The sequence below is a fragment of the Cicer arietinum genome, chromosome 2, assembly GCF_000331145.2.
Source record: "Cicer arietinum cultivar CDC Frontier isolate Library 1 chromosome 2, Cicar.CDCFrontier_v2.0, whole genome shotgun sequence".
Lineage (NCBI taxonomy): Eukaryota > Viridiplantae > Streptophyta > Magnoliopsida > Fabales > Fabaceae > Cicer > Cicer arietinum.
In genome coordinates this window covers 18,269,924-18,295,902 of record NC_021161.2, presented here as the reverse complement: position 1 = coordinate 18,295,902, position 25,979 = coordinate 18,269,924, and the positions used below count along the sequence as shown (strand labels likewise).

Here is a 25,979-nt window from a genome sequence, read left to right as displayed (position 1 = left end):
AGTATGATTATTTGTTAAAGATCATATGATTGAAATTATGATTGACTTATTCAAAATATTTCTTTTTCTTTACTCACAAGGTGCCCTTGGGTTGTGTCACCCCATTTGCCATAGTGAATGACTCAGCACGGTATGTGGATATTTATGTTCTTATTCTTTGTCCTACTTATGAGAGATCTAGTATATATTTTATAATCTTGATATTTGCTGTTAATTATACCTTAATTTGGAGTAATTTTCTAGTGGACACTGATCACGTTTGCTAATTCTAAGATACATTTAAACATGGAAAGATATGAAAACATGAAAATGATGAGCGGCATTGATAATTTAAGTATGAAAATAGTATGTTTTGAATCTGCGACTAACTGTTCTTATAAAGCTTCTTCTGCTCATTGTTTACAAAAAAGAGAAATGAATACTATATACTTGAAAATGTCCTGTTGAATGATGAACTGGAGTTGAGCATGCTAAATTATTAGCAATGCTACGTATGTAGCAAAGCTTGCTTTGATAAATGGTAATGCAATGGTTAATTGAATGATAATCTTATGCAATGCTTTATGCTTACTTGGGTGTTTTCAAACAGTGTTATATTATAAAGGATTAACAATGTTACATTTGTAGAAAATGTTGCTTTAATAAATGATGAAGCATTAGACCTTTGAAGGATCATCTTATCTAGTGGTTTATGCATATTAGGGTGTTTTGAAAATGTCCTGAATGAAGCAACAAATATATTTGTAAAATACTAATTTATTTTTTATATGTGACATTTTTCCCTTTCTGAAGAGACGTTGCACTGTTATTGGATCAAGGGTTCAAGACTCAAGAATACTGCTTCTTCCATCCATTGTCGAATGACATGTCCATATGTAAGTGAGAAGTCTGTTTTATGAAGAGAAAATGCTGGTTTTTGTCAATGTTGATGTTTCCCATAATTTGTGAATCTGTTTTTTATTTACGTTGTTGTTGCAGCTTTTTTGGATAATGCTTTATTTTGTAGAAAATTTTGTCGTCAATATGAGCGACAATGACTATGAACAAAAACCATGCTGAATAAAGAGAATGCTCTGGACTAAAAATCTGGATTAGGTTTTCTGATGCTGTAATTAAGAAGAAATATAAGTTTGATTACTAGAATGAAGAGCAAGACAGAGTTACTTTTTTGGACTATAGTTCTTATAACCTCTAATTTTAGTGCATGACTACCATATTCTGCACAAGTTAATAATCATCAATATCTTGCAATTCATTGATGCACTTAGTAAAGAGGTGTTTCCTTCCTAATTCCTGTGGAATATATGTTTGTTGATTTGTGCTAAAATTCTGTTGACTATTCAGTATAGTAGTATGACCTATCTTTAATTTTCATAAGTGCTTTCTTGGTGCTTTAGATCTCTTGGTTGTCATCAGCAGATATTACTTATCTATTACTTTAACGCTATCTCATAATAACATATTTTAAATAAAATATTTATAATTTATTTTATAGCCAGCCATATGATATCTTTTAACTCAAGTAGTTCGATACAACAGTTTTCAGTTCCATCGTCAGTTACTCTTAACTAGATTAAAATGTGGTGATCAGTGATCAGTCATACTTTGGTGCACAAGTACTAATCGATAACTTAATTAGAGTCCAATCATGATACACTTGCAGCTTTAAATGCTCATGACCTTGACAAATTTCTAAAGTCAATAGGAAGGGATCCGTCATATGTTGATTTTGAGGTGAGTAAATTTAAGGTTACATCCTTTCTTATAACCTATTAGAGTCATCATTTCATTGTTGTTTTATTTATCCCCTTGCAGGCCAATCCTACTGTGAGTAAAGATCAACCTCCTGATCTAGCTGCTCTAGTTCCACCCAGCTTAGGAGTTATGCCCCAACAATCTGAAACACAACCTTCATCACAAGTTCCTGCAGATGGAAACCATGTTTCTGTTAATAATAAGTCCCAGACAGTTTCAGGTAAAAATTCTGTTAAATGTGACATTCAATGTTCATTCATGTACCATCTACATGAATGGAACCATCACATTTTTCTTTTTGATAATTATACCATTGGCTTATCGTTTCATGTTTATCTGTTTTTCTACTAGGATAGTATCCCTAAATATGTCATCTTATCTTGATGTATAAAACATGGTGTAATATGTTTAACTGATTCTTATTTCCTATATACTTTTACATCTGAGAAGCAATTGTGTGGAATAGGACATATTTGAAATCGACCTTGAAAACCAATTGCGAGCCAAATTTGTCAATCTTGCTTAATGTGAATGTTAGGAATAAGCCAAAAGATTTATAACTTAGCCTAAGATGAATTGGCATTACTATACTAAAGGAGTTCCTTTTGTCATGGTTCGCTGATTCTATTCTAGTAGGAATCTGTTTTTTAGTTAGGGCATGGTTATCAAATCAAGTTAAGTACTGTGAATTGGAAGACCTGTTTTCTAAATTGAATGTTTATGAATAGTAAGATCCATGATTGATAAGAAAATAGAATTTTTAGGTAAAAACAAGTAACATAGGCAAAAAAGCATGAGCCAGTACATCATATATGAACTTTAAAATAATTAAAGATTAAAAAAAAAATTACGTTTAAAAATAGTAGTGTCTGTTTGCACTAAAGTTCAAGTCTTCAACTCCTCAAAAACCATAATCTAACTACACTCTAGTCTCATTCATCTTCAACCGCATCTCCAACCAATAACACTTAGTTCATCCGCATCTCTTGGTATTTCATGCTCTTGCTGTTCCCCTGCATCTCCAACTATCTCCAATTTCACTTTCATCCCCTTTTCTTATAGATTTTCCCTTATCAACCTTGATATTTGAGTTTCTTGGACCAATAAAAGAAAAAAAAAACTTAATTAGTATGAGTATGACAACATAGCACTATAGGTAAATGTTACTAGTAAGTTTTAAAGTTTAAACAAATACGTCTCTTGCTTTTCTTGGTTGGAGCTCCTTATTCAAGCGTAAAGGACTCATGTATAATCAACCATGAAGAATACATTGGTAAACAAGGATCCTCATTTTCAGGAATCTGCTTTCATTATGCAATAAGTATAAAGGTCATAATAAGTATCCTTTTTCTCTTGATTTCTTTCTCACCTCAAGTTAAAAAATATACTTAACAAAGATAAGAACTGAAGAAAGTAAAAAGCAAAATACTTTCATATCTTATTACTACAATCCTAAGCTGATTATATAGAAAAAAAATTACAATAGTAATAATGACAGAATCATAAAATAAAAATAAATAGAACAATATAAAATAAAAGAGACTCAAATCTGATTTCTCTTGATTCTTCAACAACCCAACTCAAGTTGGTGCATAGGTATCTTTTATGTCCAACTTGGTTATAAATCGCTCAAAATTGGGTCTTCCAAACTTTTTGTCAAGATATCAACAATTTGCTGATTAGAAGTCACACAAGACAAACATATAATTCCAGCATCAATTTTTCTTTTATGAAGTGGTGGTCAATCTCAATGTGCTTGGTTCTATCATGTTGCACAGGGTTGTGATCTATACTTATTGCTGCTTTGCTATCACAACAATTTTAAGGGTGAGTCAACTTTCATTTTCAGTTCTTTCAAGAGTTTACGAATCAACAAAAAAAAGTTCACATATTCTTTGAGCCATTGCTCTGAATTCGGTTTCTGCACTGCTTCGAGCAACAACACATTGTTTCTTACTTCTGTAAGTGACTAAATTTTCCCAAACATAGGCACAATAACCAGTAGTGAATTTTCTATCAGTAACTGATCCTGTATAATCGACATCTATAAATATAGAGGCTTCTCTGTCATTGGTTTTCTAGATTGGATTTCAAGTACTTTAAGATCTGATAAACGGTCTCCAAGTATTCTTCATAGGGAGAGGGCATGAATTGACTTACAAAACTCACAGAGAAAGTGATGTCAGGTCTAGTGTGAGCTAGATAAATAAGTTTTTCAACCAACCTCTGGTATCTTCCAATATCAACATGAACACTGCCTTTCTCCCAAAGTTTAGCATTTAATTCCATAGAAGTGTTTGCTGGTCTACACCCACTCATCCCAGTTTCCTCCAAGAGATATAGGATGCATTTTCTTTCAGAAACAACAATTTCCTTCTTTAAGTGAGCAACTTCCATACCCAGAAAATATTTAAGCGCACCTAAATCTTTGATCTCAAATTCTTTTGCCAAATTTTTCTTCAATCTTTCCATCTCAACAATGCCATCTCATGTGAGAATAATATTATCTATATATACAATTAGAATTACAATCTTACCAACATTAGAGAACTTCATGAACAAAGTATGGTTTGATTGTCCTTACATATATCCTTTCGTTTTAACCGACCAAGTGGATTTTTCAAACCAAGCCCTTGGGGATTGCTTGAGACCATAAATGGATTTTTGTAGTTTGTACACATTTGAACCAAACTTGTCTTCAAAGCCATGGGGGCTATCCATGTATACTTCCTCCTCCTAATCACGGTTTAGAAAAGCATTTTTTACATCAAGTTGGTTAAGAGACCAATATAAATTCACCTCCAAGGACAAGAGAACTCTAATAGTGTTTAATTTGGCAACATGAGCAAAAGTCTCTGAGTAATTAATGTCATATGTTTGAGTAAATCCTTTAGCAACCAAGCGTGCATTGTATCTTTCAATTGTGCTATCAAAACTATATTTCACAGTAAATACCCATTTACAACCAACAATATTATTTTCTGTAGATACAGTCATGACTCTCCAAGTTTGATTCTTCTCAAGAGCTCTCATCTCCTCAAGAACAACTTTCTTACACTTTGGACTTTTTAGAGTCTCTTGTACATATTTTGGAATTTCTACAGCAGACAACTGAGAGGTAAACACAACAGATGAAGAAGACAATTTTGAGTATGATACATAATTGGACAAATGATGTTTAGTGTATGATCTAATAGGTTTCCTAATTGCAATTGGAAGGTCTATATCAGGATACTCAACATGACCCTTAAGAACAAAAGAATAATTACTTGTATCAGGATGATGTGGTAGATTATCTATTGGTTCGGAATCTTCGAAGGGTCTGAGAATGCGTCCTTCATTTCTCTGTTTATGGTTTCTTCTTTCAAAGACATTTCCCTTCCAAGTAGGGTCAATGGTAGTAAACTTGCTTTGCATCTCTTTATCTGAGTCATTATGTCGTGGCATTCAAGTGGTCCTTCATTATTATCGAGATCAAGAATTTGTTCATTGTGATTTTGATTTGAAATTGTCGCCCCTATATCTTTCTGAACCTCATTCATAAGTGGATTGAGTTCCAATACGGATTCTTGGGCATTTTCTTTTGCTGCATCAATATAAGTCTTAGAATTTTGTGACAACACTATATCACGTAATGTAATGATGTTTTCAAAAGTAAAAGATGAATCTTCCTTAAAATTTTCCCTCGAAGATGAATGTCAGTAATAAGGGTTGCTTTTCAACAAAAATAACATCCATGGTTCCAAAATCTCTCTCTGATTTTGGTTCAAAACACTTATACCCCTTATGAGTCGGAGAGTAACTAGTAAAAACACATTTTATTGTTCGTGGCTCGAGTTTGCCAAGTTATTTATGTTCATGAACAAAAACAGTCCAACCAAAAACTTTTAGTGGTAAATCAACAGACACAAGTCAAGGGAAAGTAATTTCGAAAATCATCAAGAGGGGTTTGAAAATCTAAAATTTTAGATGGCATACGATTAATGAAATATGCAGTTAAAACAGTTTCACCCCACAAATATTTTGGAATCTTATTTGCAAAGAGTAAAACTCTAATAACCTCAAGAAGATGCCTATTCTTTCTCTCTACTTTGATGTAAACCCCATTTTCAAGAAAAAAATCTGACAAAAGCATACTAAAATATTCTTACCGTTGTCACTTACGAGGACTTAAATATTTGTTTGGTATTGGGTTTGCACCATTTTAAAGAAATTTTGAACCACCTGTCCAACTTCTGATGTTTCTTTGAATGAATAAATCTAACAAGTTCTAGTGTTGATTATGAGATCAAAAATCAAAATCATAAGATTCTGATCATTATAGTTATTAGTATGTATTAATTAGGATTTCAATTTTATTTTTAGTTCCTTTTAGGATAGCATTTATAGGGAATCAGTTTCTTAATTACCAGCTCTATTATGATTACACATAGTTAAATTACTTACTATTTATGTAATCAGTTTCATTATCAAGTGAATAAACAATTGCTTTTCCCTTTGGTGTCGGAGCTAGATTTGAACCATCCCTAGACTCTTTCATTGACCCAACCATGGAAGAAGACAAAACAAAAGTCTCACCCACAGAGACTGGCATAAATCTTGTTGGTTCAATCAAAGGGACTGAACTTTTCATCATTGGCCACAAGTTGAATGGCCAAAACCATCATGCAACAGGGACATTAGAAGCAATGCAACACACAACTCACAAGATATGGAAGAGAAACAAGATCCATCTCCATTCAGCAAAGAACAAATAGAGGCTCTGCAGAAAATGCTCTGGCAGATTGTCCTTACTGCAGAAAAATGTGGTACAATTTCAGTAGCACAAAAAGGTAATTTCTTACATGCTTTACACACTAGCAAAGGGAAACCAAAATCATGGATCATAGATTAAGGAGCCTCAGATCACATGACTGGAGATATGTCAATATTTGACAATTATTCTCTGTGTCATGATAACTCCTCTATTCGGATTGCTGATGGTACCTTGTCAAAGGTTACTGGTACAAACATGTTCTGTTATTATTTAAAAAAATATTACTCTGAATTCTGTATTGTATGTGTCTAAACTTGATTGAAACTTGTTGTCGATTAGCAAACTGCCCAAAGACTTGAGATGTGTTGCTAAATTTTTTCCCCCAAATTTCAAACTTTGGAGTCGGGAAGGACAATTGGTAGTGCTAAAAAGTGTGCTGGACTTTACTGCTTGCAAGTTGAAGATTCCTCCGAAGAACTCAAAGCCAATTCTTGTGCAGTGATTTCTCCAAATAGTGACGAGTCTGTAATGTTGTGGCACTATCGATTAGGTCACCCAAATCTAAGGTACTTAGAGAAATTGTTTCCCTCATTATTCAGTAAAAACCTAATGAACTTTCAATGTGAAGTATGTCAGTTATCCAAGCATACCCAAAACACATACTCACCTAAACCATATAAGCCCTCTCAACCTTTCTCCATAATTCACAGTGATGAATGGGGGCTATATCGGGTTAGCAACATTACTGGAGCTAAATGATTTGTTACACTCATCGATATTTGATTGGTCACATTGATATTCCTCATGAAAGAGAAATCTGAAGTTGAAAAATTATTTGAGTTTTTCCACACCATGGTGCAAACACAATTCCAAACAAAAATTAAGGTGCTTAGAACCGACAATGGTCATGAATATTTTAGTTCAACACTAGAGTCCTACCTTAAGATCCATGGAATTGTCCACCAGAGTTCATGTGTAGATACCCCCAACCAAATGGGGTCGCAGAAAGGAAAAATAGGCATTTATCGGAAGTAACAAGATCTCTCATGCTAGCCAACGAATGTACCAAAACATTTTTGGGGAGAAGTTGTCCTTTCAGCCACCTATCTCATAAATAGGATGCCGTCCTGCATCCTCAATTTTGACACACCCTATTCCACTCTCCAAACTATTTTTTCCAACCAACAGAGTTCTCACCTCAATCCCATTTAAAATCTTTGGATGTTCGGCCTTTGTTCACAACCTAAACCCTCTCTGCAACAAACTTGACCCAAAATCTATCAAATGTATTTTTCTTGGCTACTCACCTCACCAAAAAGGATATAGGTGTTATTCACCAACAAATAGAAAACTTTACCACACTATGACCTTATGTGAGAATCAACCTTATTACTCCAAAGTTGGAATTCAAGGGGAGAATACCTTAATCCCGAAAGAAACAATAAAATTCCAATTTTTGGGTTTTGAGATGGTCGAACAAACTGCAACAGCAGAAACAGAAAATCCTGCACCTACAGAATTAGCCGAATTGGTAAATTCTACAGCAGCAGAATCAATAAATTCCACATCAACAATACCAGCAAGTTCCACACCAATAGTACCAGAAAATCCCACCAAACCATTTGAACCTGTCCTTGAAACTGCACTAGTAGAAAGTACAACACAAGAAGCTGATTGGAAAGTTTACATTAGGAGGAAGAAAAACAATTTGGTGGTAGAGTCAAAAGTTGCTCCAGTGCAAAGCCATGAATTTAATCAGGCTCTAGAAAATGGAATCTCCTCAGGTAATATTCTTCCTAACTCAGAATCTGTCCATACAAGTCCAACTGAAAGTGATGTTCATATGGGAAACTATCACAAAAATACAGGGCATTTGTAGCAGCACTTAATAACACATATATTCCAAGAAATGCTCAAGAAGCCCTTCAACAACCTGAATGGGCGCATCCGTAGAAGAAGAGGTCCATGCATTGATTCAAAATAACACTTGGGAGATTATTGCTTTACCATAAGGAAAAAAGAAAGTTGGACGTAAGTGGATATTCTCTATCAAATACAATGCTGATGGGAGCATAAAACGGTACAAGGCTCGATTAGTAGTAAAGGGATTCACCCAATCATATGACATAAACTATGAAAAGACATTTGCTCCAGTGGCCAAACTTAACTCAGTATGAGTCATACTATCTGCGGCTGCAAACTTGGATTGACCACTACACCAGCTAGATATTAAGAATGCTTTCATAAATGGCGAGTTAGAAGAGGAAGTATACATGCAAATTCCCCCGGGACTTGAATCATCCAGCATCTTAAACAAGGTGTGAAGCTCTGAAAATCCTTGTATGGTCTCAAGCAATCCCCAAAAGCGTGGTTTGAAAGATTGACTCAAGTTGTCAAAGAAGATGTATTCATACAAGGCCAATCAGATCACACTATGTTTGTCAAACACTCCTTTGAAGGCAAGTTAACTTTATTAATTGTGTATGTTGATGACATTGTTATCACAAGTGATGATCATGAGCAAATCAAACAATTGAAAGAACTCTTGGCTAGGGAGTTTGTAGTCAAAGACTTGGGGCAACTCAAGTATTTTTTAGGGATGGAAGTAGCTCGCTCAAAGGAGGGAATATATGTTTGTCTAAGAATATACACCCTAGACTTACTCCAAGAAACCGAAATGCTTGGGTGTAAGGCTGCCAATACTCCTATGGAATCCGTAAGCAGAAGCAACTTCGAAGAAGGTCCTCTAACTGAAAAAGATAGGTATCAAAGTTTAGTTGGGAAATTAATATACCTCACTCATATTCGACCTGATACTGGATTTGCCGTGAGCATGGCAAGTTGCTACATGACAAGTCCTACTGAAGTTCACATGAAAGCTGTGAACAGAATCCTACAGTACCTTAAGGGTACACCAGGTAGAGGTCTTCACTTCAAGAAAAATTCAAATAGAGGGATTGAAGTATACACCGATTCAGATTGGGCTGGATGTACATCAGACAAAAAGTTAACTACCGGCTATTGCTCTTTTGTGTGGGGAAACATGGTCACTTGGAGAAGTAAGAAAGAGTCGGTGGTGGCTAGAAGCAGTGTAGAAGCTGAATTCAGAGCCATGGCACATGGCATTTGTGAAGGGATATGGCTGAAGAAGATATTGGCTGAAATTAGAGTTCCAACCAATTACACCATGAGGTTATATTGTGACAACAAAGTTGCCATCAGCATCGCAAAGAACCTGATTCAGCATGATAGAACAAAACATGTGGAAATTGACCGACATTTCATAAAGGAGAAAATTGATAATGGTACTATAAGTATTGATCATGTACCATCGTGCAATCAAACAACAAACATCCTAACGAAAGCTCTCACAAGAAAATATCAGATCTAATCTGGGCATGATAGATATCTACCACCCAGATTGAGGGGGAGTGTTGATTATGAGATCAAAAATCATAATCATAAGATTCTAATCTGTATAGTTATTAGTATGTATTAATTAGGATTTCAGTTTTATTTTTATTTCCTTTTAGGATAGCATTTATAGGGAATCAATTTCCTAATTACCAGCTCTATTATGATTACACATAATTAAATTACTTGTACTATTTATACTCATGTAATCAGTTTCATTATCAAGTGAATAAACAATTGCTTTTCCGCATCTAGTATAAATCATCAATGAATTCTAGTATAAATCTAAAAGCGCCGCCATCGGTGCCTCCCCCCTCTTGGGCTGCCGTTGCCTAAACCACCACTGCTAACGTTGTTGATCACTTCTTATTTTTCACCAAAACCATTGTCACCGCCGTTGCTAACCATAAGGACCGCCTTCCTTGAGGTATTGTGCGCCATGGTTAAACGAGTTGGGTCGCAAAACGGGTCGTACATAAATTGGAAACAAAATGTTGGTGCCCTGTAAGTTTGGAGCCCTGAACCCCACTAGGTTGTGGAACCCTAAACAGGAGCTCTAGATACCATGAAGAAAGTAAAAGAAAAAATACTTTCATATCTTATTACTATAACCCTAAGTTGTTTATATAGGAAAAGAAATTACAAAAGTAATAATGACAAAATCATAAAATTAAAATAAACAAAATAATATAAAATAAAAGAGAATCAAATCTAAATTCCCTTGATTCTTCACCAAGAACATTTATCTCTATTTGATCAAATACGCTCCAATTTCTTTCACACCTGGTAGCCCTCCAAGTGAGGCTTAATATTCTCATTGCTAGCTTTTGTAACTATTTGCTCTCTCCAACATAATTTTTCCCACCAGAGAGATGTTAAAACATAAGCAAAATAAAAATCAAGAACTATATCTTTGCTAACATGCTCATTCCAAAATGATGAACATTGGTACGAAGCATTAAGGCTCACCAGGTTGCTTCTTTTCCATATTGCAAGCTCCGTAAACAAAGTCTACTAGTTGTCTTTAATCAATCAAGTTGTTGATCAATTGTAAATCTGATCCTTTTAAACGGGACCATTCTCTCCATGATTCAGTTTAAACGAAATATAACTTCCTTATTCGAATTGAAGTTTTTATCATAATAGAACCTAATTAAGTAAGGAATTAGTCAATATAGTCCATAAAAACTAAATAATGAAATTATTCACAATAAATCATGGTTATTAAATTGAGATTTAAGTTGTGAATCACGACTTTTTTTTTAACAGTAAGTCGAATCTTATTATGAATCGTAATATATATTGTTAAGTAAAAAACAAGTGACAGAAAAATTATAAACCGGAATATCATATATGAACTTGAAAATATTTCAAGATTCAAGCCATAAAATGACAAACGAGAAGTGGCTAGCTACTCAAATTTGACAATGGCTGGAGACCCGAAGTGTAGGTAGTGACTAGTGTTGTTAAGTGGCGGACATGACGGAATAGAGTGGAAGATTTTTGGATAATCACCATAGGAAATTTGTGAAGAGATGCTTGCCATGGCGGTGCCATAGGCGCAATGACATGTTTATATGGCGGATTTTGGTCTTCCGCCATATTCTACCATCAACAGTGGTAGTGATTCATTAGAATGAATCGAAATTCTTCACATTAAATCTAAATTCGTCATAGAATTCAAGATTGGGTTCATGTCCAAATGTCCAAAATCAATACACAATAGACATTCTTATAAAATGGTTTCAGTTTTGAATCGAACTGAGATATGACTCACATTTTTCCGTAAAATATTGATAATTGTGCTCAGGATTATGATAGTAAGCTGGGGCATGGAGGGACCTATGTAATTGCATAGTCTCAACTATCTTCAAAACCTTCTTTAGCTATATACACAGCTTCATTAATATATAGTATGATAAATTTCAGGTCTTTGTCCACAGGACTTAAAAACCTTCACATGTCTGTGGACATATTTCCAAAATCTAGCTTACATAAAATAATTGTTGAAGAATCGAGAGAAATTAGATTTTATTCTCTTTTATTTTATATTATTATGTTTATTTTTATTCTATCATTATTACTCAGTTTTACTATTGTAATTTCTTTTCCTATATAAACAGCTTAGGGCTATAATAATAAAACATGAAAGTATTTTGTCTTTTACTTTCTTCATGGTATCAAGAGCTCTGGTTAGGGTTCTGTAAACCTTTCCACAACCATTAGGGTTTGGCTCTCTAACCTGAGCTACCACAACCATTAGGGTTTGGCGCTCTAACCAACTGAGCTAAACCTAATGGCACACAATACCCCATGGAAGGTAGCCCTTATGGGTAGCGGCGACAACGACGATGGTTTGGCAAAAAAATCAGACGTAGTCAACAACCCTGACAATTTAGACAGCGCCATAAGTGGCGGTGGCAGCGGCCTGAGCAGCCAGAATGGTTCTTCCAACTTTTTTGGCCATGAGGGAACTTCTAATACCCTTAAGGTTGAAATCCAGAAACTAAATGGAAAAAATTATGTCGAATGGTCCCAAACCGCAAGATTGATTTTAGACGGTAAGGGAATATATGGTTTCTTAACAGGAGAGGTGCAAATGCCTGCCACAACTGATCCAAAATACAGGTTTTGGAAATCTGAGAACTCTGTTATTATTGCTTGGTTGCTTAGTAATATGGAATAAACAATCAAAAAACCTTTTATGTTTTTGCCTACTGCCAAGGAAGTTTGGGAGGCTGTCAAAGAAACATATTCTGATATTCAGAATTCTTCTCAAATTTTCGATCTCAAATCACGATTGTGGCATACCAAACAAGGAGATAGAGATGTCACTACCTATTACAATGAGTTGATGACACTATGGCAAGAATTGGATCTCTGCTATGATGATCATTGGAAGTGTTGTGAGGACAATGTTTTGTTTCTTAAGAGACAGGAGAACGACCGTGTATTCATGTTCTTGGTTGGGCTTAATAAGCGACTTGATGAAGTCCGAGGCAGAATATTGGGAAAAATCCCATTGCCATCACTTCGGGAAGCATTCTCAGAAGTTAGAAGAAAAGAGGCGAGACAAGGTGTTATGATGGGTAAGTCACCTTCTGTTGGTGAGGTTGAAAGCTCTGCCCTAATCACAAAAAATGAAGACGGGAAGAGCGCTGGCAAGAAACCATGGTGCGAACATTGCAAACGTCCAGGGCACACACGTGATACATGTTGGAAGCTCCATGGAAAACCTCTAAATTGGAAGAAAAAAGAAAGAAACGAAGGTCATGCGCTCCAAGCTGGTACATCTGATCAAGAGAAGCAGTCTCCTTCAAGCCCATCTCCTTTCACCAAGGAACAGTTAGATCAATTGTACAAACTTCTTGAGTCTCAAACTTCTTCTTGCTCTATAGCTCAGAGAGGTAATTTTCCAAATACTGCTCTACTTAGTGTCACTCCCAGCCATACTTGGATTATTGATTCTGGTGCTACTGATCATATGACTGGGGAGTCGAGTCTATTTTCTTCTTATAGCCCTTGTGCAGGTAACCACAAAATTAAAATTGCAGATGGCTCTCTTTCAGCCATTGCAGGGAAAGGTTCTGTTATTCTGTCACCTAAGTTAACCTTAAAAGATGTCTTACATGTTCCTAATTTATCATGTAATCTATTATCCATTACTAAATTAACAAAGGATATAAATTGTCAAGCTAACTTCTTTCATTCTCATTGCACTTTTAAGGATTTGAGCACGGGGAAGATGATTGGCAATGCTAAGGAGAGTGGAGGACTCTATTATCTTGACAATGGACTCGACTTCAAAGACCAACAAAAAACAAGTACCTGCTTTGAATCTATTTTTGTTTCTTCTAATAATGATGATATTATGTTATGGCATTTACGGTTAGGACATCCTAGTTTTCCGTATTTGAAACATTTGTTTCCTAAATTATTTTCTAAGAAGGATCCATCTTTATTTCATTGTGAAACTTGTGAATTTGCTAAACATCACCGTTCTTCTTTTTCTGCACAACCATATAAACAATCAAAACCGTTTGCAGTTATTCATAGTGATGTTTGGGGTCCTAATAGAATAAACACATTTTCTAATAAAAAATGGTTTATAACTTTTATTGATGATCATACTAGAATTTGTTGGGTTTATTTATTGAAAGAAAAATCGGAAGTTGGACAGGTTGTCAAAAATTTCTTTAAAATGGTGCACACTCAATACCAAACAAATATTCAAGTCTTCAGAAGTGACAATGGTAAAGAATATTTTAATATACTTTTGTCCGATTTTTTTCTTGCAAATGGGGTTGTTCATCAAAGTTCTTGTGTTAATACACCCCAACAAAATGGAATTGCAGAGAGAAAGAATAGGCATCTCCTTGAGGTTGCTAGAGCTTTACTATTTGCAAATAAGGTTCCAAAATATTTGTGGGGTGAAGCTGTTTTAACTGCATCATATTTAATCAATCGAATGCCATCTAAAGTTTTAGATTTTCATACACCTCTTGATGTTTTTCGAAATTATTTTCCATTGACTAGTGTCTCTGCTGATTTGCCACTAAAAGTTTTTGGTTGCACTGCTTTTGTTCATGAACATAAACACCTTGACAAACTCGATCCACGAGCAATAAAATGTGTGTTTACCGGTTACTCTCCAACTCAGAAGGGGTATCGGTGTTTTGAACCAAAATCAAAAAGAATTTTTGTAACCATGGATGTTACTTTTGTTGAAAATCAACCATTTTTTAGTGACATTCATCTTCAGGGGGGAAATTTTAAGGAAGATTCATCTTTTACTTTTGAAAACATCATTACTTTAAGTGATATAGTGTTGTCACAAAATTCTGAGACTTATATTGATGCACCAAAAGAAAATGCCCAAGAATCCATATTGAAACTCAATCCACTTATGAATGAGGTTTCGACAGATTCAGTGGCGACAATTTCAAATGAAAATCACAATGATCAAATTCTTGATCTCAATAATAATAAAGGACCACCTGAAATGCCACAACATAATGACTCAGATAAAGAGACACAAAGCAGGTTTACTACAATTGACCCTACTTGGAAGGGAAATGTCTTTGAAAGAAGAAACCATAAACAGAGAAATGAAGGACCCATTCTCCGACCCTTCCAAGATTCTGAACCAATAGATAATCCAACACATCATCTTGATACAGGTAAGTCTTCTTCTATTCTTAAGAGTCATGTCGAGTATCCTGATTTAGACCTTCCTATTGCAATTAGAAAACCTATTAGATCATGCACTAAATATCCTTTGTCTAATTATGTGTCATACTCAAAATTGTCTTCTTCATTTGCTGCATTTACCTCTAAGTTGTCTACTGTAGAAATTCCAAAAAATATACAGGAGGCTCTAAAAATTCCAAAGTGGAAAGAAGCTGTTCTTGAGGAGATGAGAGCTCTTGAGAAGAATCAAACTTGGAGAGTCATGACATTACCTACAGGAAAGAATACTGTTGGCTGTAAATGGGTATTTACTGTGAAATATAATTCTGATAACACAGTTGAAAGATACAAGGCACGCTTGGTTGCTAAAGGGTTTACTCAGACATATGGCATTGATTACTCAGAGACTTTTGCTCCCGTTGCCAAATTAAACACTATTAGAGTTCTCTTGTCCTTGGCAGTGAATTTAGATTGGTCTCTTAACCAACTTGATGTAAAGAATGCTTTTCTGAATGGTGATTTGGAGGAGGAAGTATACATGGATAGCCCACCTGGCTTTGAAGATAAATTTGGTTCAAATGTGTGCAAACTTCAAAAATCCCTTTATGGTCTCAAGCAATCTCCAAGGGCTTGGTTTGAAAAATTCACTCAGTCGGTCAAAAGGCAAGGATATATGCAGGGACAATCAGACCATACTCTGTTCATGAAGTTCTCTAATGTTGGTAAAATTTCAATTTTAATTGTATATGTAGATGATATTATTCTCACAGGAGATGACATTGTTGAGATGGAAAGATTGAAGAAAAATTTGACTAAAGAATTTGAGATCAAAGATTTAGGCGCGCTTAAATATTTTCTTGGTATGGAAGTTGCTCGCTCAAAGAAGGGAATTGTTGTTTCTCAAAGAAAATACATCCTAGATCTCTTGGAAGAAACTGGGATGAGTGGGTGTAGACCAGCAGATACTCCTATGGAATTAAATGCTAAACTTTGGGAGAAAGGCAGTGTTCCTGTTGAGATTGGAAGATACCAGAGGTTAGTCGGCAAACTTATTTATCTAGCCCACACTAGACCTGACATCGCTTTCTCTGTGAGTGTTGTAAGTCAATTCATGCATTCTCCCTATGAAGAACACTTGGAGGCAGTTTATCGAATCTTAAGGTACTTGAAATCCAATCCTGGAAAGGGTTTGTGCTTCAAGAAAACTAATGACAGAGAAGTCTCTATATTTACAGATGCTGATTGGGCAGGATCAATTACTGATAGAAAATCCACCACTGGATATTGTGCCTATGTTTGGGGAAATTTAGTTACTTGGAGAAGTAAGAAACAAGGGGTTGTTGCTCGAAGCAGTGCAGAAGCTGAATTCAGAGCAATGGCTCAAGGAATCTGTGAACTTTTATGGATTCGTAAACTTTTGGGCGAACTGAAAATGAAAGTTGACTCACCCTTAAAATTGTTCTGTGATAGCAAAGCAGCAATAAGTATAGCTCACAACCCTGTACAACATGATAGAACCAAGCATATTGAGATTGACCGCCATTTCATAAAAGAAAAAATTGATGCTGGAGTTATATGTCTGCCATTTGTGACTTCCAACCAGCAAACTGCTGATATCTTGACAAAAAGTTTGGCAAGACCCAATTTTGAGCGACTTATAGCCAAGTTGGGCATGACAGATATCTATGCACCAACTTGAGGGGGGGGTGTTGAAGAACCGAGAGAAATTAGATTTTATTCTCTTTTATTTTATATTATTATGTTTATTTTTATTCTATCATTATTACTCAGTTTTACTATTGTAATTTCTTTTCCTATATAAACAGCTTAGGGCTATAATAATAAAACATGAAAGTATTTTGTCTTTTACTTTCTTCAATAATGTTCATCACTTATTCATCCTTACTCACTTAATTAAGATGGCGGTTGCAAACCTTGTGACTGCTAGTCTAGCCAATTCTTTTAGAATGTGTTCAGTATAAATTTAGGACCAATGAGTGCCTGAGAATGAATGTTACTTTTTTGTGTGTGTTGCATTTGCTACAGTATTAAAAAAACCATAACCTGCCCAATGTCTTCAAGGATCAAATCAAGGTAGTGAGTGAGCTACATAAGAAGATCAAATTAATGTTCTTTTCTTCTCTGATATGCTTCCAGTAAATTAAACATTTGATTTTATTAGCATCCTTGATCACATCTCCAATTTCAAATTCTTATTGTTGTGGTTTTGTAAGAATGTATTAGAAACTGGTACCTATAGTGGATAAATTAAAGAAAGAAAACTGCGGTTTATATTATTAATACAGAATTCACAAACCAATACATCAGAGAAAGTTTAGAGTGACAAGGATTGAACAGATACAATGCTTTTTCCTTCCAAGATATTTGAGAGTCTTCGTCTATCCCTTCCAAGAATTAGAGAGTTTGGTATCTCAAAATCAATATCAATCCCAAATAATTGCCTACTGATTTTTTCTTCGGTTTCTCTCTTTATACAATAACTTTCTGATAGCATAACTGCTGCCTAATAACATAACTGCCTGATTGGTTCAGACCATTCACTTTGAACCTCTTGGTTGCCTCATAAAATAACTAATAAGAGGTCTAACAGAATGACTCATCACCTAAAGAGAATGTTAGTGCTCTTACGCCGGTACCTTGGTTTTTGATGAAATGAGAGAGGTGTTTTTAAAGCTCTTAGACGACAGATGAAACCAAATAAGCAAATAGTGAAGAATATTTTGAAGAAGAGGCTGCCCATGATAATACAAAAACGGATTATGTTAACTAAGACAAAACACAATGAAAGTGGTTTTGAAAGATAGAAAAGAGGTGATTCAAGATATTTGCAAATGGATGTATGACAATGTTGTCATTTATTTGGTGAGAAGTTTTTTGTCGATATGCTGAAATCTGTTTGTGAATATGGAAGGGTTCTAATACATAGTCACATTAGGTGAGATTATCTTATTTGAAATAAGCAGTTGACGACATCAAAGCAAGTATAGAGAAATACAAGATTGATTACTGAAATACAGAGTATTCCTTTGGTTTCTCTCTGCACTTTCTCTTTCTTTCTCTGTAGCTCAGTTTCTAATATTATGTTCATTGCTGGAAGATCCTAGTAATCAGTAACAAGTGAAAAAGGTTGTGATGCAGTAAAAGATGTCAAGCCATCCGTTATTAAGAATGTTACCAAGGAGAAATCAGTCAACAATGCTCATTCACCAGGCTCCTTTGCAGATGTTGGGCCGTTTGTTGAAGAAATATTGCATAAAACATCAGAATTATTGCTTTCAGAGGTAAAGATCAGTGTAAGCTTCCACAGTCCATTTCAAATTTCTTTACTTTAATCATCAAGCTGAAACATCTTGCTATTCCAGATCAAAGAAGACACAATAAAACAACAAGGGGAACATCTAGGCACGGCAGTGTCTGACAATCTACGGAAACATCTTGTCTCATATTTGAAAAACCATGCTGTAAGTATTTTGGAAAATCAAGGAATATTGTTTTGTATCCATGCAGTAATTATCATTTATGTTGGTAATAAATCTTAATCATGTGAAGAAGTGTGATATTCACAATGACATTTAATGCAGATGATATTTAAGAACACAGCATACACAGAAGGGTTTCATGCTGGTGTTCAACATCAACAGAGACATTTCTGAAGATCACAGTGATTTGAGGTTGTGCCATATACATGAGAAAATGTATGGTACCAAAGAGATTATAACTTGTTGCAAATTTGATTAATGAAATATCATTATTCTTTTTTTTTTTGCGTGAAATATATGTTAAATATTTTTCAATAATACATTATTTAGTGAAAGATATTTCAAGTCTATTCACAATCGTAGACAGATTTTCTGATACAATATTTCCTGTATTCCTCATTTATTCGCACTAGAATTGAGAAATCTCATTATCAAAAGTAGGAAATTACTTGTACCCTTGGCCAAAACCACTAGAATCAAATATAGTTAAATTTGTGAACTACGATTACTTTGATAATTACTACTAACTATCTCTCCATCTTCATAAGAATCACCTAAGTAGTCGCATGCGCTGTCATACTCGGCTTCATCTGCAGAGTTGTCACCTCCAACATCCTCAGTAACTTGTGAATGTGGAGAAAATTGCAAAAGGTCTTCCAAGCTATTAGTTATAATTACTGGTGGTAGAATTGGAGGTTCAAGGTCCAAACTATTATTGTCATCATCATCACCTATGTTATAAGAACTACCCTGTCCTTCCCAACCATCTAACCGAAGCCTGCAAATGGGACATGTTTTGTTGCTGTTAAGCCAACGAAGAATGCATTCGAACTTGTAGGTATGTTTGCAGGGTAACTGACATGCTTTGTCATCCAGTTTAAACTCCTCCATGCAAATGGGACAGTGAGAGAGTTTATCTCTTTCATGCAACTCTGAAATTCTCACTCTGCGAATGGCATTGATGACGCTGTCTGGAATTCGAAGGCACACACTTTGATCATCTTCGGGATGTCTTTGCTCAATCACTGAAGGGGAAACATTATCCATAAGGGGAAACATTTCATCCCATCTTTCCAGTGGTGGTGACGGCGGTGGCGGTTGCTGTGAAGACTGCCAGTTAGTTTGAGGTTCTGGGTTTGTAGCCTGGAATTGTGATCGCACTAATGGTGGTGACAGTAGAGAAAAAGGTGGAGGTGGCGGCGGTGGTGGTGGAGAATGCCTGTTGATTTGAGGTTCTAGATTTGTAGCCTGGAACTGTAATCGCACTAATGGTGGTGACAGTAGAAAAAAAGAAGGCGGTGGCGGCGGCGGTGGAGGAAAACTCCAGTTGATTTGAGGTTCTGGATTTGGTGGTGATGGTGGCAAATACGGTGGAGAAGACTGTTGCCATGTACTAGTTTGAGTTGGAGTACTTGGAGCTATGACTACAGATTCTGTATCAGAATCATCTGAACTATCTGAACTTGTGGGAACAAAGCATAGTTTATACCACCTTCTGGATTGTTGGCCGTGGCCATGGTTCATTGGCATGGCTCTCAGTGAAAACAATCTGGTTAGAATGTGGCAAAGCCTTAAGCAATAATGTGTTCAATTCATTTTGTGCATTGCTGTTTTTGTTTCCTGATAAAGTCTTCAACTTTTGATCATCTAAAATTTTACCAATTGTTTTTTCGTTTCCATTTGCTCCTACTTGTTGATTAAGCAATGCTCAATCTAGTAAAAATTTGAAAAGTTGTTGCTGTCACATGCACTACACGCACTAGCGCCCCATCAACTAAATAAAAAGAAAAAAGGTATTAACCGAAAGGAAACAACTTTAAGAAAAAAACAACAGCAGGGACAATAAATTTTAAACACATGGAAAAGTATATGACAATATAATATGGCATTATGTTGTAGTCACAGAATTGCAATTTGTTCCTTCCTTGTTTGTTAAGCTATTTTGAACAATTGGGAGTCTGTATCATCTCAATCTAAACTTCTCACAATCTTTGTCGATCATTTTTATTTCTTTAAATTTATTTTTTTAAATTGAAAATTATATCGTATAGATCATACATGTAAATTTGTACACAAATTTAAAACTATTTGATATGTTATTGAGATATATTAAAATTAACTTCTTTTGTACTTTTATTGAATATCATTAATTTTCATGAGGTTCAATAATATTAAATTATTTTAGATTTCTGTTTAATTTTATATGTATGATCTATATGATATAAGTTTTTGATCCAACAAAAAAATTGAAAAATATATAATAAAATAAAAAGAAATAGAAATGATTGATAGAGAAAATCAAAATTAAACAATTAGTAGACTTGTTATGATCTAATTATGTTTTGTTAATTTTTTAGGCCATGTTACAAAAGTAGTCATTTATTTCGTTGTTTGTTTTTTTTGAAAAATAATTGAAGTATTTTCTGTAGAGATAAGTAAAAATCTATGGAGTTCAATAGGTAGCTAGATTAATCAACTAACTAGCCAAGGGACAATGCTTCAACTTCTGGCTAGAATAATTTTAGGACTTTGCAAGTTTTTGGCTAAGACTTTATTTTTGTTAAAATTTATTTTATGTTTTTATTATTTATTGATTTTATAATATCTTAGACCAATTGTTAGTAGTTCTAGTCAATAAAATTCCTTGACATCAAATGTAATTATTGTAGCATCGTTACAAATAGGTGTGTGATCTTGTTTTACACACAAAAATTACTCAAGTTTAATTTTATTTCAAGTAAATAGAATATATAGTTACCTGTAAGACCTAACTCAACTGACAAATGTCGAATTTGTTAAGTTGGATATTATGTCTTAAGTTCGAGCTTGGGACTTCAAAGTTGTAAGTGAAATTTTTTAATATTTCATAAAAGAAAAATAATAGATAGATGAACTCTGAATGAATTTTAAATAGATCAACGATTTCAACTTTAAAAATTAAAATAATCACTTACAAACAAACAAGATCTCTCAATTTGCATTTACTTCAATTCCTCTCAACAATAAATCCTATCTATTAGATAAATTTAAATTGGGATGATAATATAATATGGAATACGGGATTTGAGACCATCTACATGAGCGTATCTGGTTCTATATAAATGTGATTTGACAATACACATCTAAAAGTAAGTCACAGTCACATACAGTCTTTGCGATTTTGAGTGCTGGTACTAATTATGAACTTGGTGGTATATTTTTTTTAATAATATATATATATATATATATATATATATATTGATTATCAAATGCTGATAATCTTCGATATTAAAGATGTGCACAAATTTATTCATTAATTGTTTTAATACAATCTCAAAAAATGAAATATTGTGTAAAAAAATGTTAAATATTACATCAACATTGAAAAGTTTAGACGAATCTAAAATTACAATAGAATTATAGCAAAATTATACTTGATGCAATTAAGGTGCTTTTAATGACAAAATTCCATTAAGCAATTGTCTAATCAAGAGACAGAGTTGTCATTATTTTAAATTGATCCTATTGTTTCTTTCCCGAAAAATTAATTTGTTTTCGGTAAGCTATTAACAACAAAAATTATCCAAATTATAATCTTTCAATATTATTTTTCTTTTTTTATAAGCTCTTGAAAATTCATATCAATTATTACATATTTTTGAAATATGATTTATAAGTCAATCTATTTACAAAAAAAAACAAAGTCATGTGCATATCAATTGATTCATGTTCTTTTAAGTATTTTTGTTTTATATATATATCTACGATATAGATATCAATTTTATAATATATATCAGTTAATAAATAGTTAAATGAGTTATTATTAAGTAAAAATATTTAATATTGTATAAAAATGTTAATTACTAAATAACATTTAGTAAAACTATTAGTGAAATAACATTTAAAAGTTTTTAAATTTGTTATTAAAGAAAAAAATATAGAAAATTTGTATAGTATTTATAGACAGTGAAATATTTTATTTTGTTGAAATGATTTTTCATAAAGTACAATAGTTTACAATTATCTCTTTGATTTACAAAAATATCATAGTTTTTTAGTTTTTTTTTTACTAATTATAATTTGTTAAATAAGAAAACAATTGTACCGAAACGTTAAGAGAAATTTAAAGAATATTGGGAAAGATATCATAAGTTAGATTTCTACTACTAATATTTTTCTCTCTTCACTAATTATTTAATCACTAACATTTTATCAATAAAAAATATATCGTAGAAGCTCCCAATGTATATACACTTAATAAAAAAAAATATTGTTACTCCTAAAATTTGGGCCCCAGTGTGACACTATCTTAATTTTTTTAAAAACTAAATATAATAAAAATACTAGTACAATTGGTCTATAAATAAAATATATTTAAGCATAAAAAGATCACAATTTAAAACACACGAAAATAACAAATTTAAAAGAGTTCAACTCCAAAATTCAAACCCAGAGATGACTCTATATAACAAGCACATTTGTGACTGCCTTAGACAATAAAAAATAAGTCAGTCACAAATGTTTGTGGCCGTTAAAACAGCCACAAATTTTAGTTTTTTTTATTACCATTTGGGAGGGCTCAAGCCCTCACAAAATTGTGACGGAAAATTCTGCCACAAAATTGTGAGGGCTTAGACTGCCACAAAAGACAAAACTGTTCACAAAAGTAAGCGTTTGTGAGGGCAAAGCCGCCACCAAATCTGTCTTTTGTGAGGGCTTAGGTCGCCACAAATAATGAAATGATAAAAAAAATAGTTTGTGAGGGTTTAGACCTACACAAACTGTCTCATTTGTGAGAGCTTAGGCCGCCACAAATGTGTGACTTTATTAATTTTTTTTTATTTTTATAAAATTTGAAATTAATATTAAAAAATGATATTATATATAAAAATTAATATTTATATAATTTTAAAAAACTTAAATTTAAAATAAAAATTATATATAAAAATTGAAATCTAATCTTAATATTAATTAAATTATTACAACAAAATAAAATAAAATATTTCAAAATTAATAAATTATGTCATACAAACCAAAATTAAACACACCATAATTAAATAATAATGTATAATATATTCATACAAATCAAAAATAAAAATAGAAAATATTATTCAAATACATCAACCGTTATAGTAATTCCTCTAATCATTAGCTCCACTCTCTCCATCATTATTTGATGGAATATTACCCGACGAAAAAAGTCTCTCAAAAGTATTATTAATTGGTGTTGGAGACAACATGGTTTGAAATTGCAATTCATTTTCAAGTACACCACCACTAGTTGACGGAGCCATAGCTGATTGAAGTTGATTTAAATCTGGTTTGATCAAGCCAGCTGTTGACATAGTTGGTTGGTATGGAGTTTGATCTGCTTGAGGTTGAGGAAGTTGTTGTGAATGACATAACATATTGCTAATTATTAAAATATTATTGTTGCTGAAACATTGGTTGCTATTGTTGCTGGAAGGCGGAGTTTGGAGGATCTTGTTGTTGCTGCTGGAAATTTGGATGCGGTTTCTGCTGTTAGGAGTATTGAGAGTATTGTTGCTGCTGTTGCTGGAACAATGGTTGTTGCTGCAAGTATTGAGGCATTGATTGTTGTTGTTGGTGAGGCAGAAACTGTGGATGAAACTTAGGAGAAAATAAAAATTGTTGTTGTTGAAACTGTTGTCGCTGCTCTTAAAACTTTTGTTTCCATTCTTCATTTAGTTTATCAATTGCTGCACGTATAAGTTGTTGTGTCTTTTCTTCTTGCTCACTTATCCATTGTTCCTTTAATTGGTCAACATTGTCTATCGACGGACGATGAGATCGACCCGTACTAGCATAAGAAGAAGACGTCTCAATTTGAATATAACATATTGGACCTTTTACATATGTTGGCGATAAACTACCAACACCCAATACACGCCCTTTGTACTTGCCACCACTAATGTTCATAGAGCTTGTGTCTCCTATTGTTTCCGCTGCACTGGACCACTTGCTGAGCAGGAGGAATAATAGCTTATTGATCATCTCATTCTTTCATGGCATGTTGAAGTTTTTCCTGTATAAAAAATAATAAAATAATTAAAATAGTTAATTAATATATAATAATTTAAAAAATTAATTCATTATAATTAGAATGTATATAGTTAAAGAAATATATATATATATATATATATATATATATATATATATACTTGAATCTTCAGTAACAATTCATCAATATGATATTTGTTTCAGGATTAACATGAAAATAGCGACGTATCTCAACTTGAGTGACTTCTCGTTTAAGTTCTTTTTGTATATATATATATATATATATATATATATATATATATATCAATTAAAATACTAATTAAATATATATTTACCTGAATCATTTGTGATAATTCATTAGTATACTCATTTGTTTTAAGGTTAACATGAAGATATCGATGTATCTGATCCTGAGTGATCTCTCTTCCAAGTTGTTTTTCCTAAAATATTAAATTGCAAGTTTAATTACTGAAATCTAATAATTAATTGAATATAAATTAATAGATATATATTAATAGTAATTGCCATATAATATTTAATTTCTCCAGCAGACATAGAACCTCCCTTGTGAGTACTGGTACCCCTATCAGATGCTCTATTAATCTTTGCTATTTCTCTTTTCTGTTTGTAAGCATATGTGTTCTATTTCCTCCACAAAGCACTCCAAACATTTCACCAATACAATTTGGCCGTTTTTCCTCGCCCTTGTTACGTGCGTACACCAACTTAGATGACAGACGCTTGGAGAAACGATGGTCAAAAGAAGGCAAAATTGCAGCATCATGCTATCTTTTTCAAGTACATTTTGTCTGTTGTTCATTTGTTTAAATTAGAAAATATTAAATATATAATTCAATTAAGCACGCAAATATATAATTAGTAATTAAATAAATTAATTTAATGACTTACTTTGAAACAATGCAAAAATTGATCAACTTCAATAAATATATTGTCAAAGAATTTTTTTTCGATATGCATGACATCGAGATTATGTCTCATAAGATTATTTTTCCAATACGCTAGATCCCAAAAATACATCTTTTTGTCCAACTGTGTCATTGTTCGTAACCTTGTGGTTTACAAGCCACACCATAAACAACTTGTACCTTTGGCATATCATTTACTTTATTCAAAACTTGTTCCGATGTCAATTTAAGCGGTGGTCCTAGATTTTCTGCATAGCCCTTGATAAATGCAGCTTGGTTTTCTTCTAAATGCATGAACAATAGGTAATAACCTACGGTGCGAGTCAAACCACAATGTCTTCCCGTCTAATTTTAAAGTAAATGCTTTTGTCTTCCATACAAATAGGACAAGCCAACTTACCATGGGTCCCCCATCTTAACATCATCCCATAAGCGGGG

At 33.5% G+C, this 25,979-nt stretch overlaps 2 protein-coding genes across 7 annotated transcripts; one reads left to right on the top strand and one right to left on the bottom strand.

Annotated features, from left to right (window-relative positions):
* Positions 1–29: 29 nt before the first annotated feature.
* LOC140919299 (uncharacterized) lies at positions 30–18,977 on the top strand. Of its 6 annotated transcripts, none has more exons than XM_073365125.1 (7): positions 30–130; positions 793–875; positions 1,664–1,734; positions 1,816–1,975; positions 18,275–18,417; positions 18,499–18,597; positions 18,718–18,977. In XM_073365125.1, exons 2-7 carry the CDS (start codon positions 866–868, stop codon positions 18,787–18,789), a joined length of 555 nt encoding a protein of 184 aa, XP_073221226.1. In that variant the 5' UTR covers positions 30–130; positions 793–865; the 3' UTR covers positions 18,790–18,977. The 6 variants fall into 6 exon arrangements, with proteins under 6 accessions (XP_073221226.1, XP_073221225.1, XP_073221224.1 ...); XM_073365124.1 differs by having other exon boundaries at positions 18,275–18,429; XM_073365123.1 differs by having other exon boundaries at positions 18,263–18,417.
* LOC101501744 (uncharacterized) lies at positions 18,941–20,350 on the bottom strand. The gene has a single exon (XM_004488847.4). It carries the CDS (start codon positions 20,143–20,145, stop codon positions 19,102–19,104), a length of 1,044 nt encoding a protein of 347 aa, XP_004488904.1. The 5' UTR covers positions 20,146–20,350; the 3' UTR covers positions 18,941–19,101.
* Between the last annotated feature and the right edge of the window lie 5,629 nt (positions 20,351–25,979).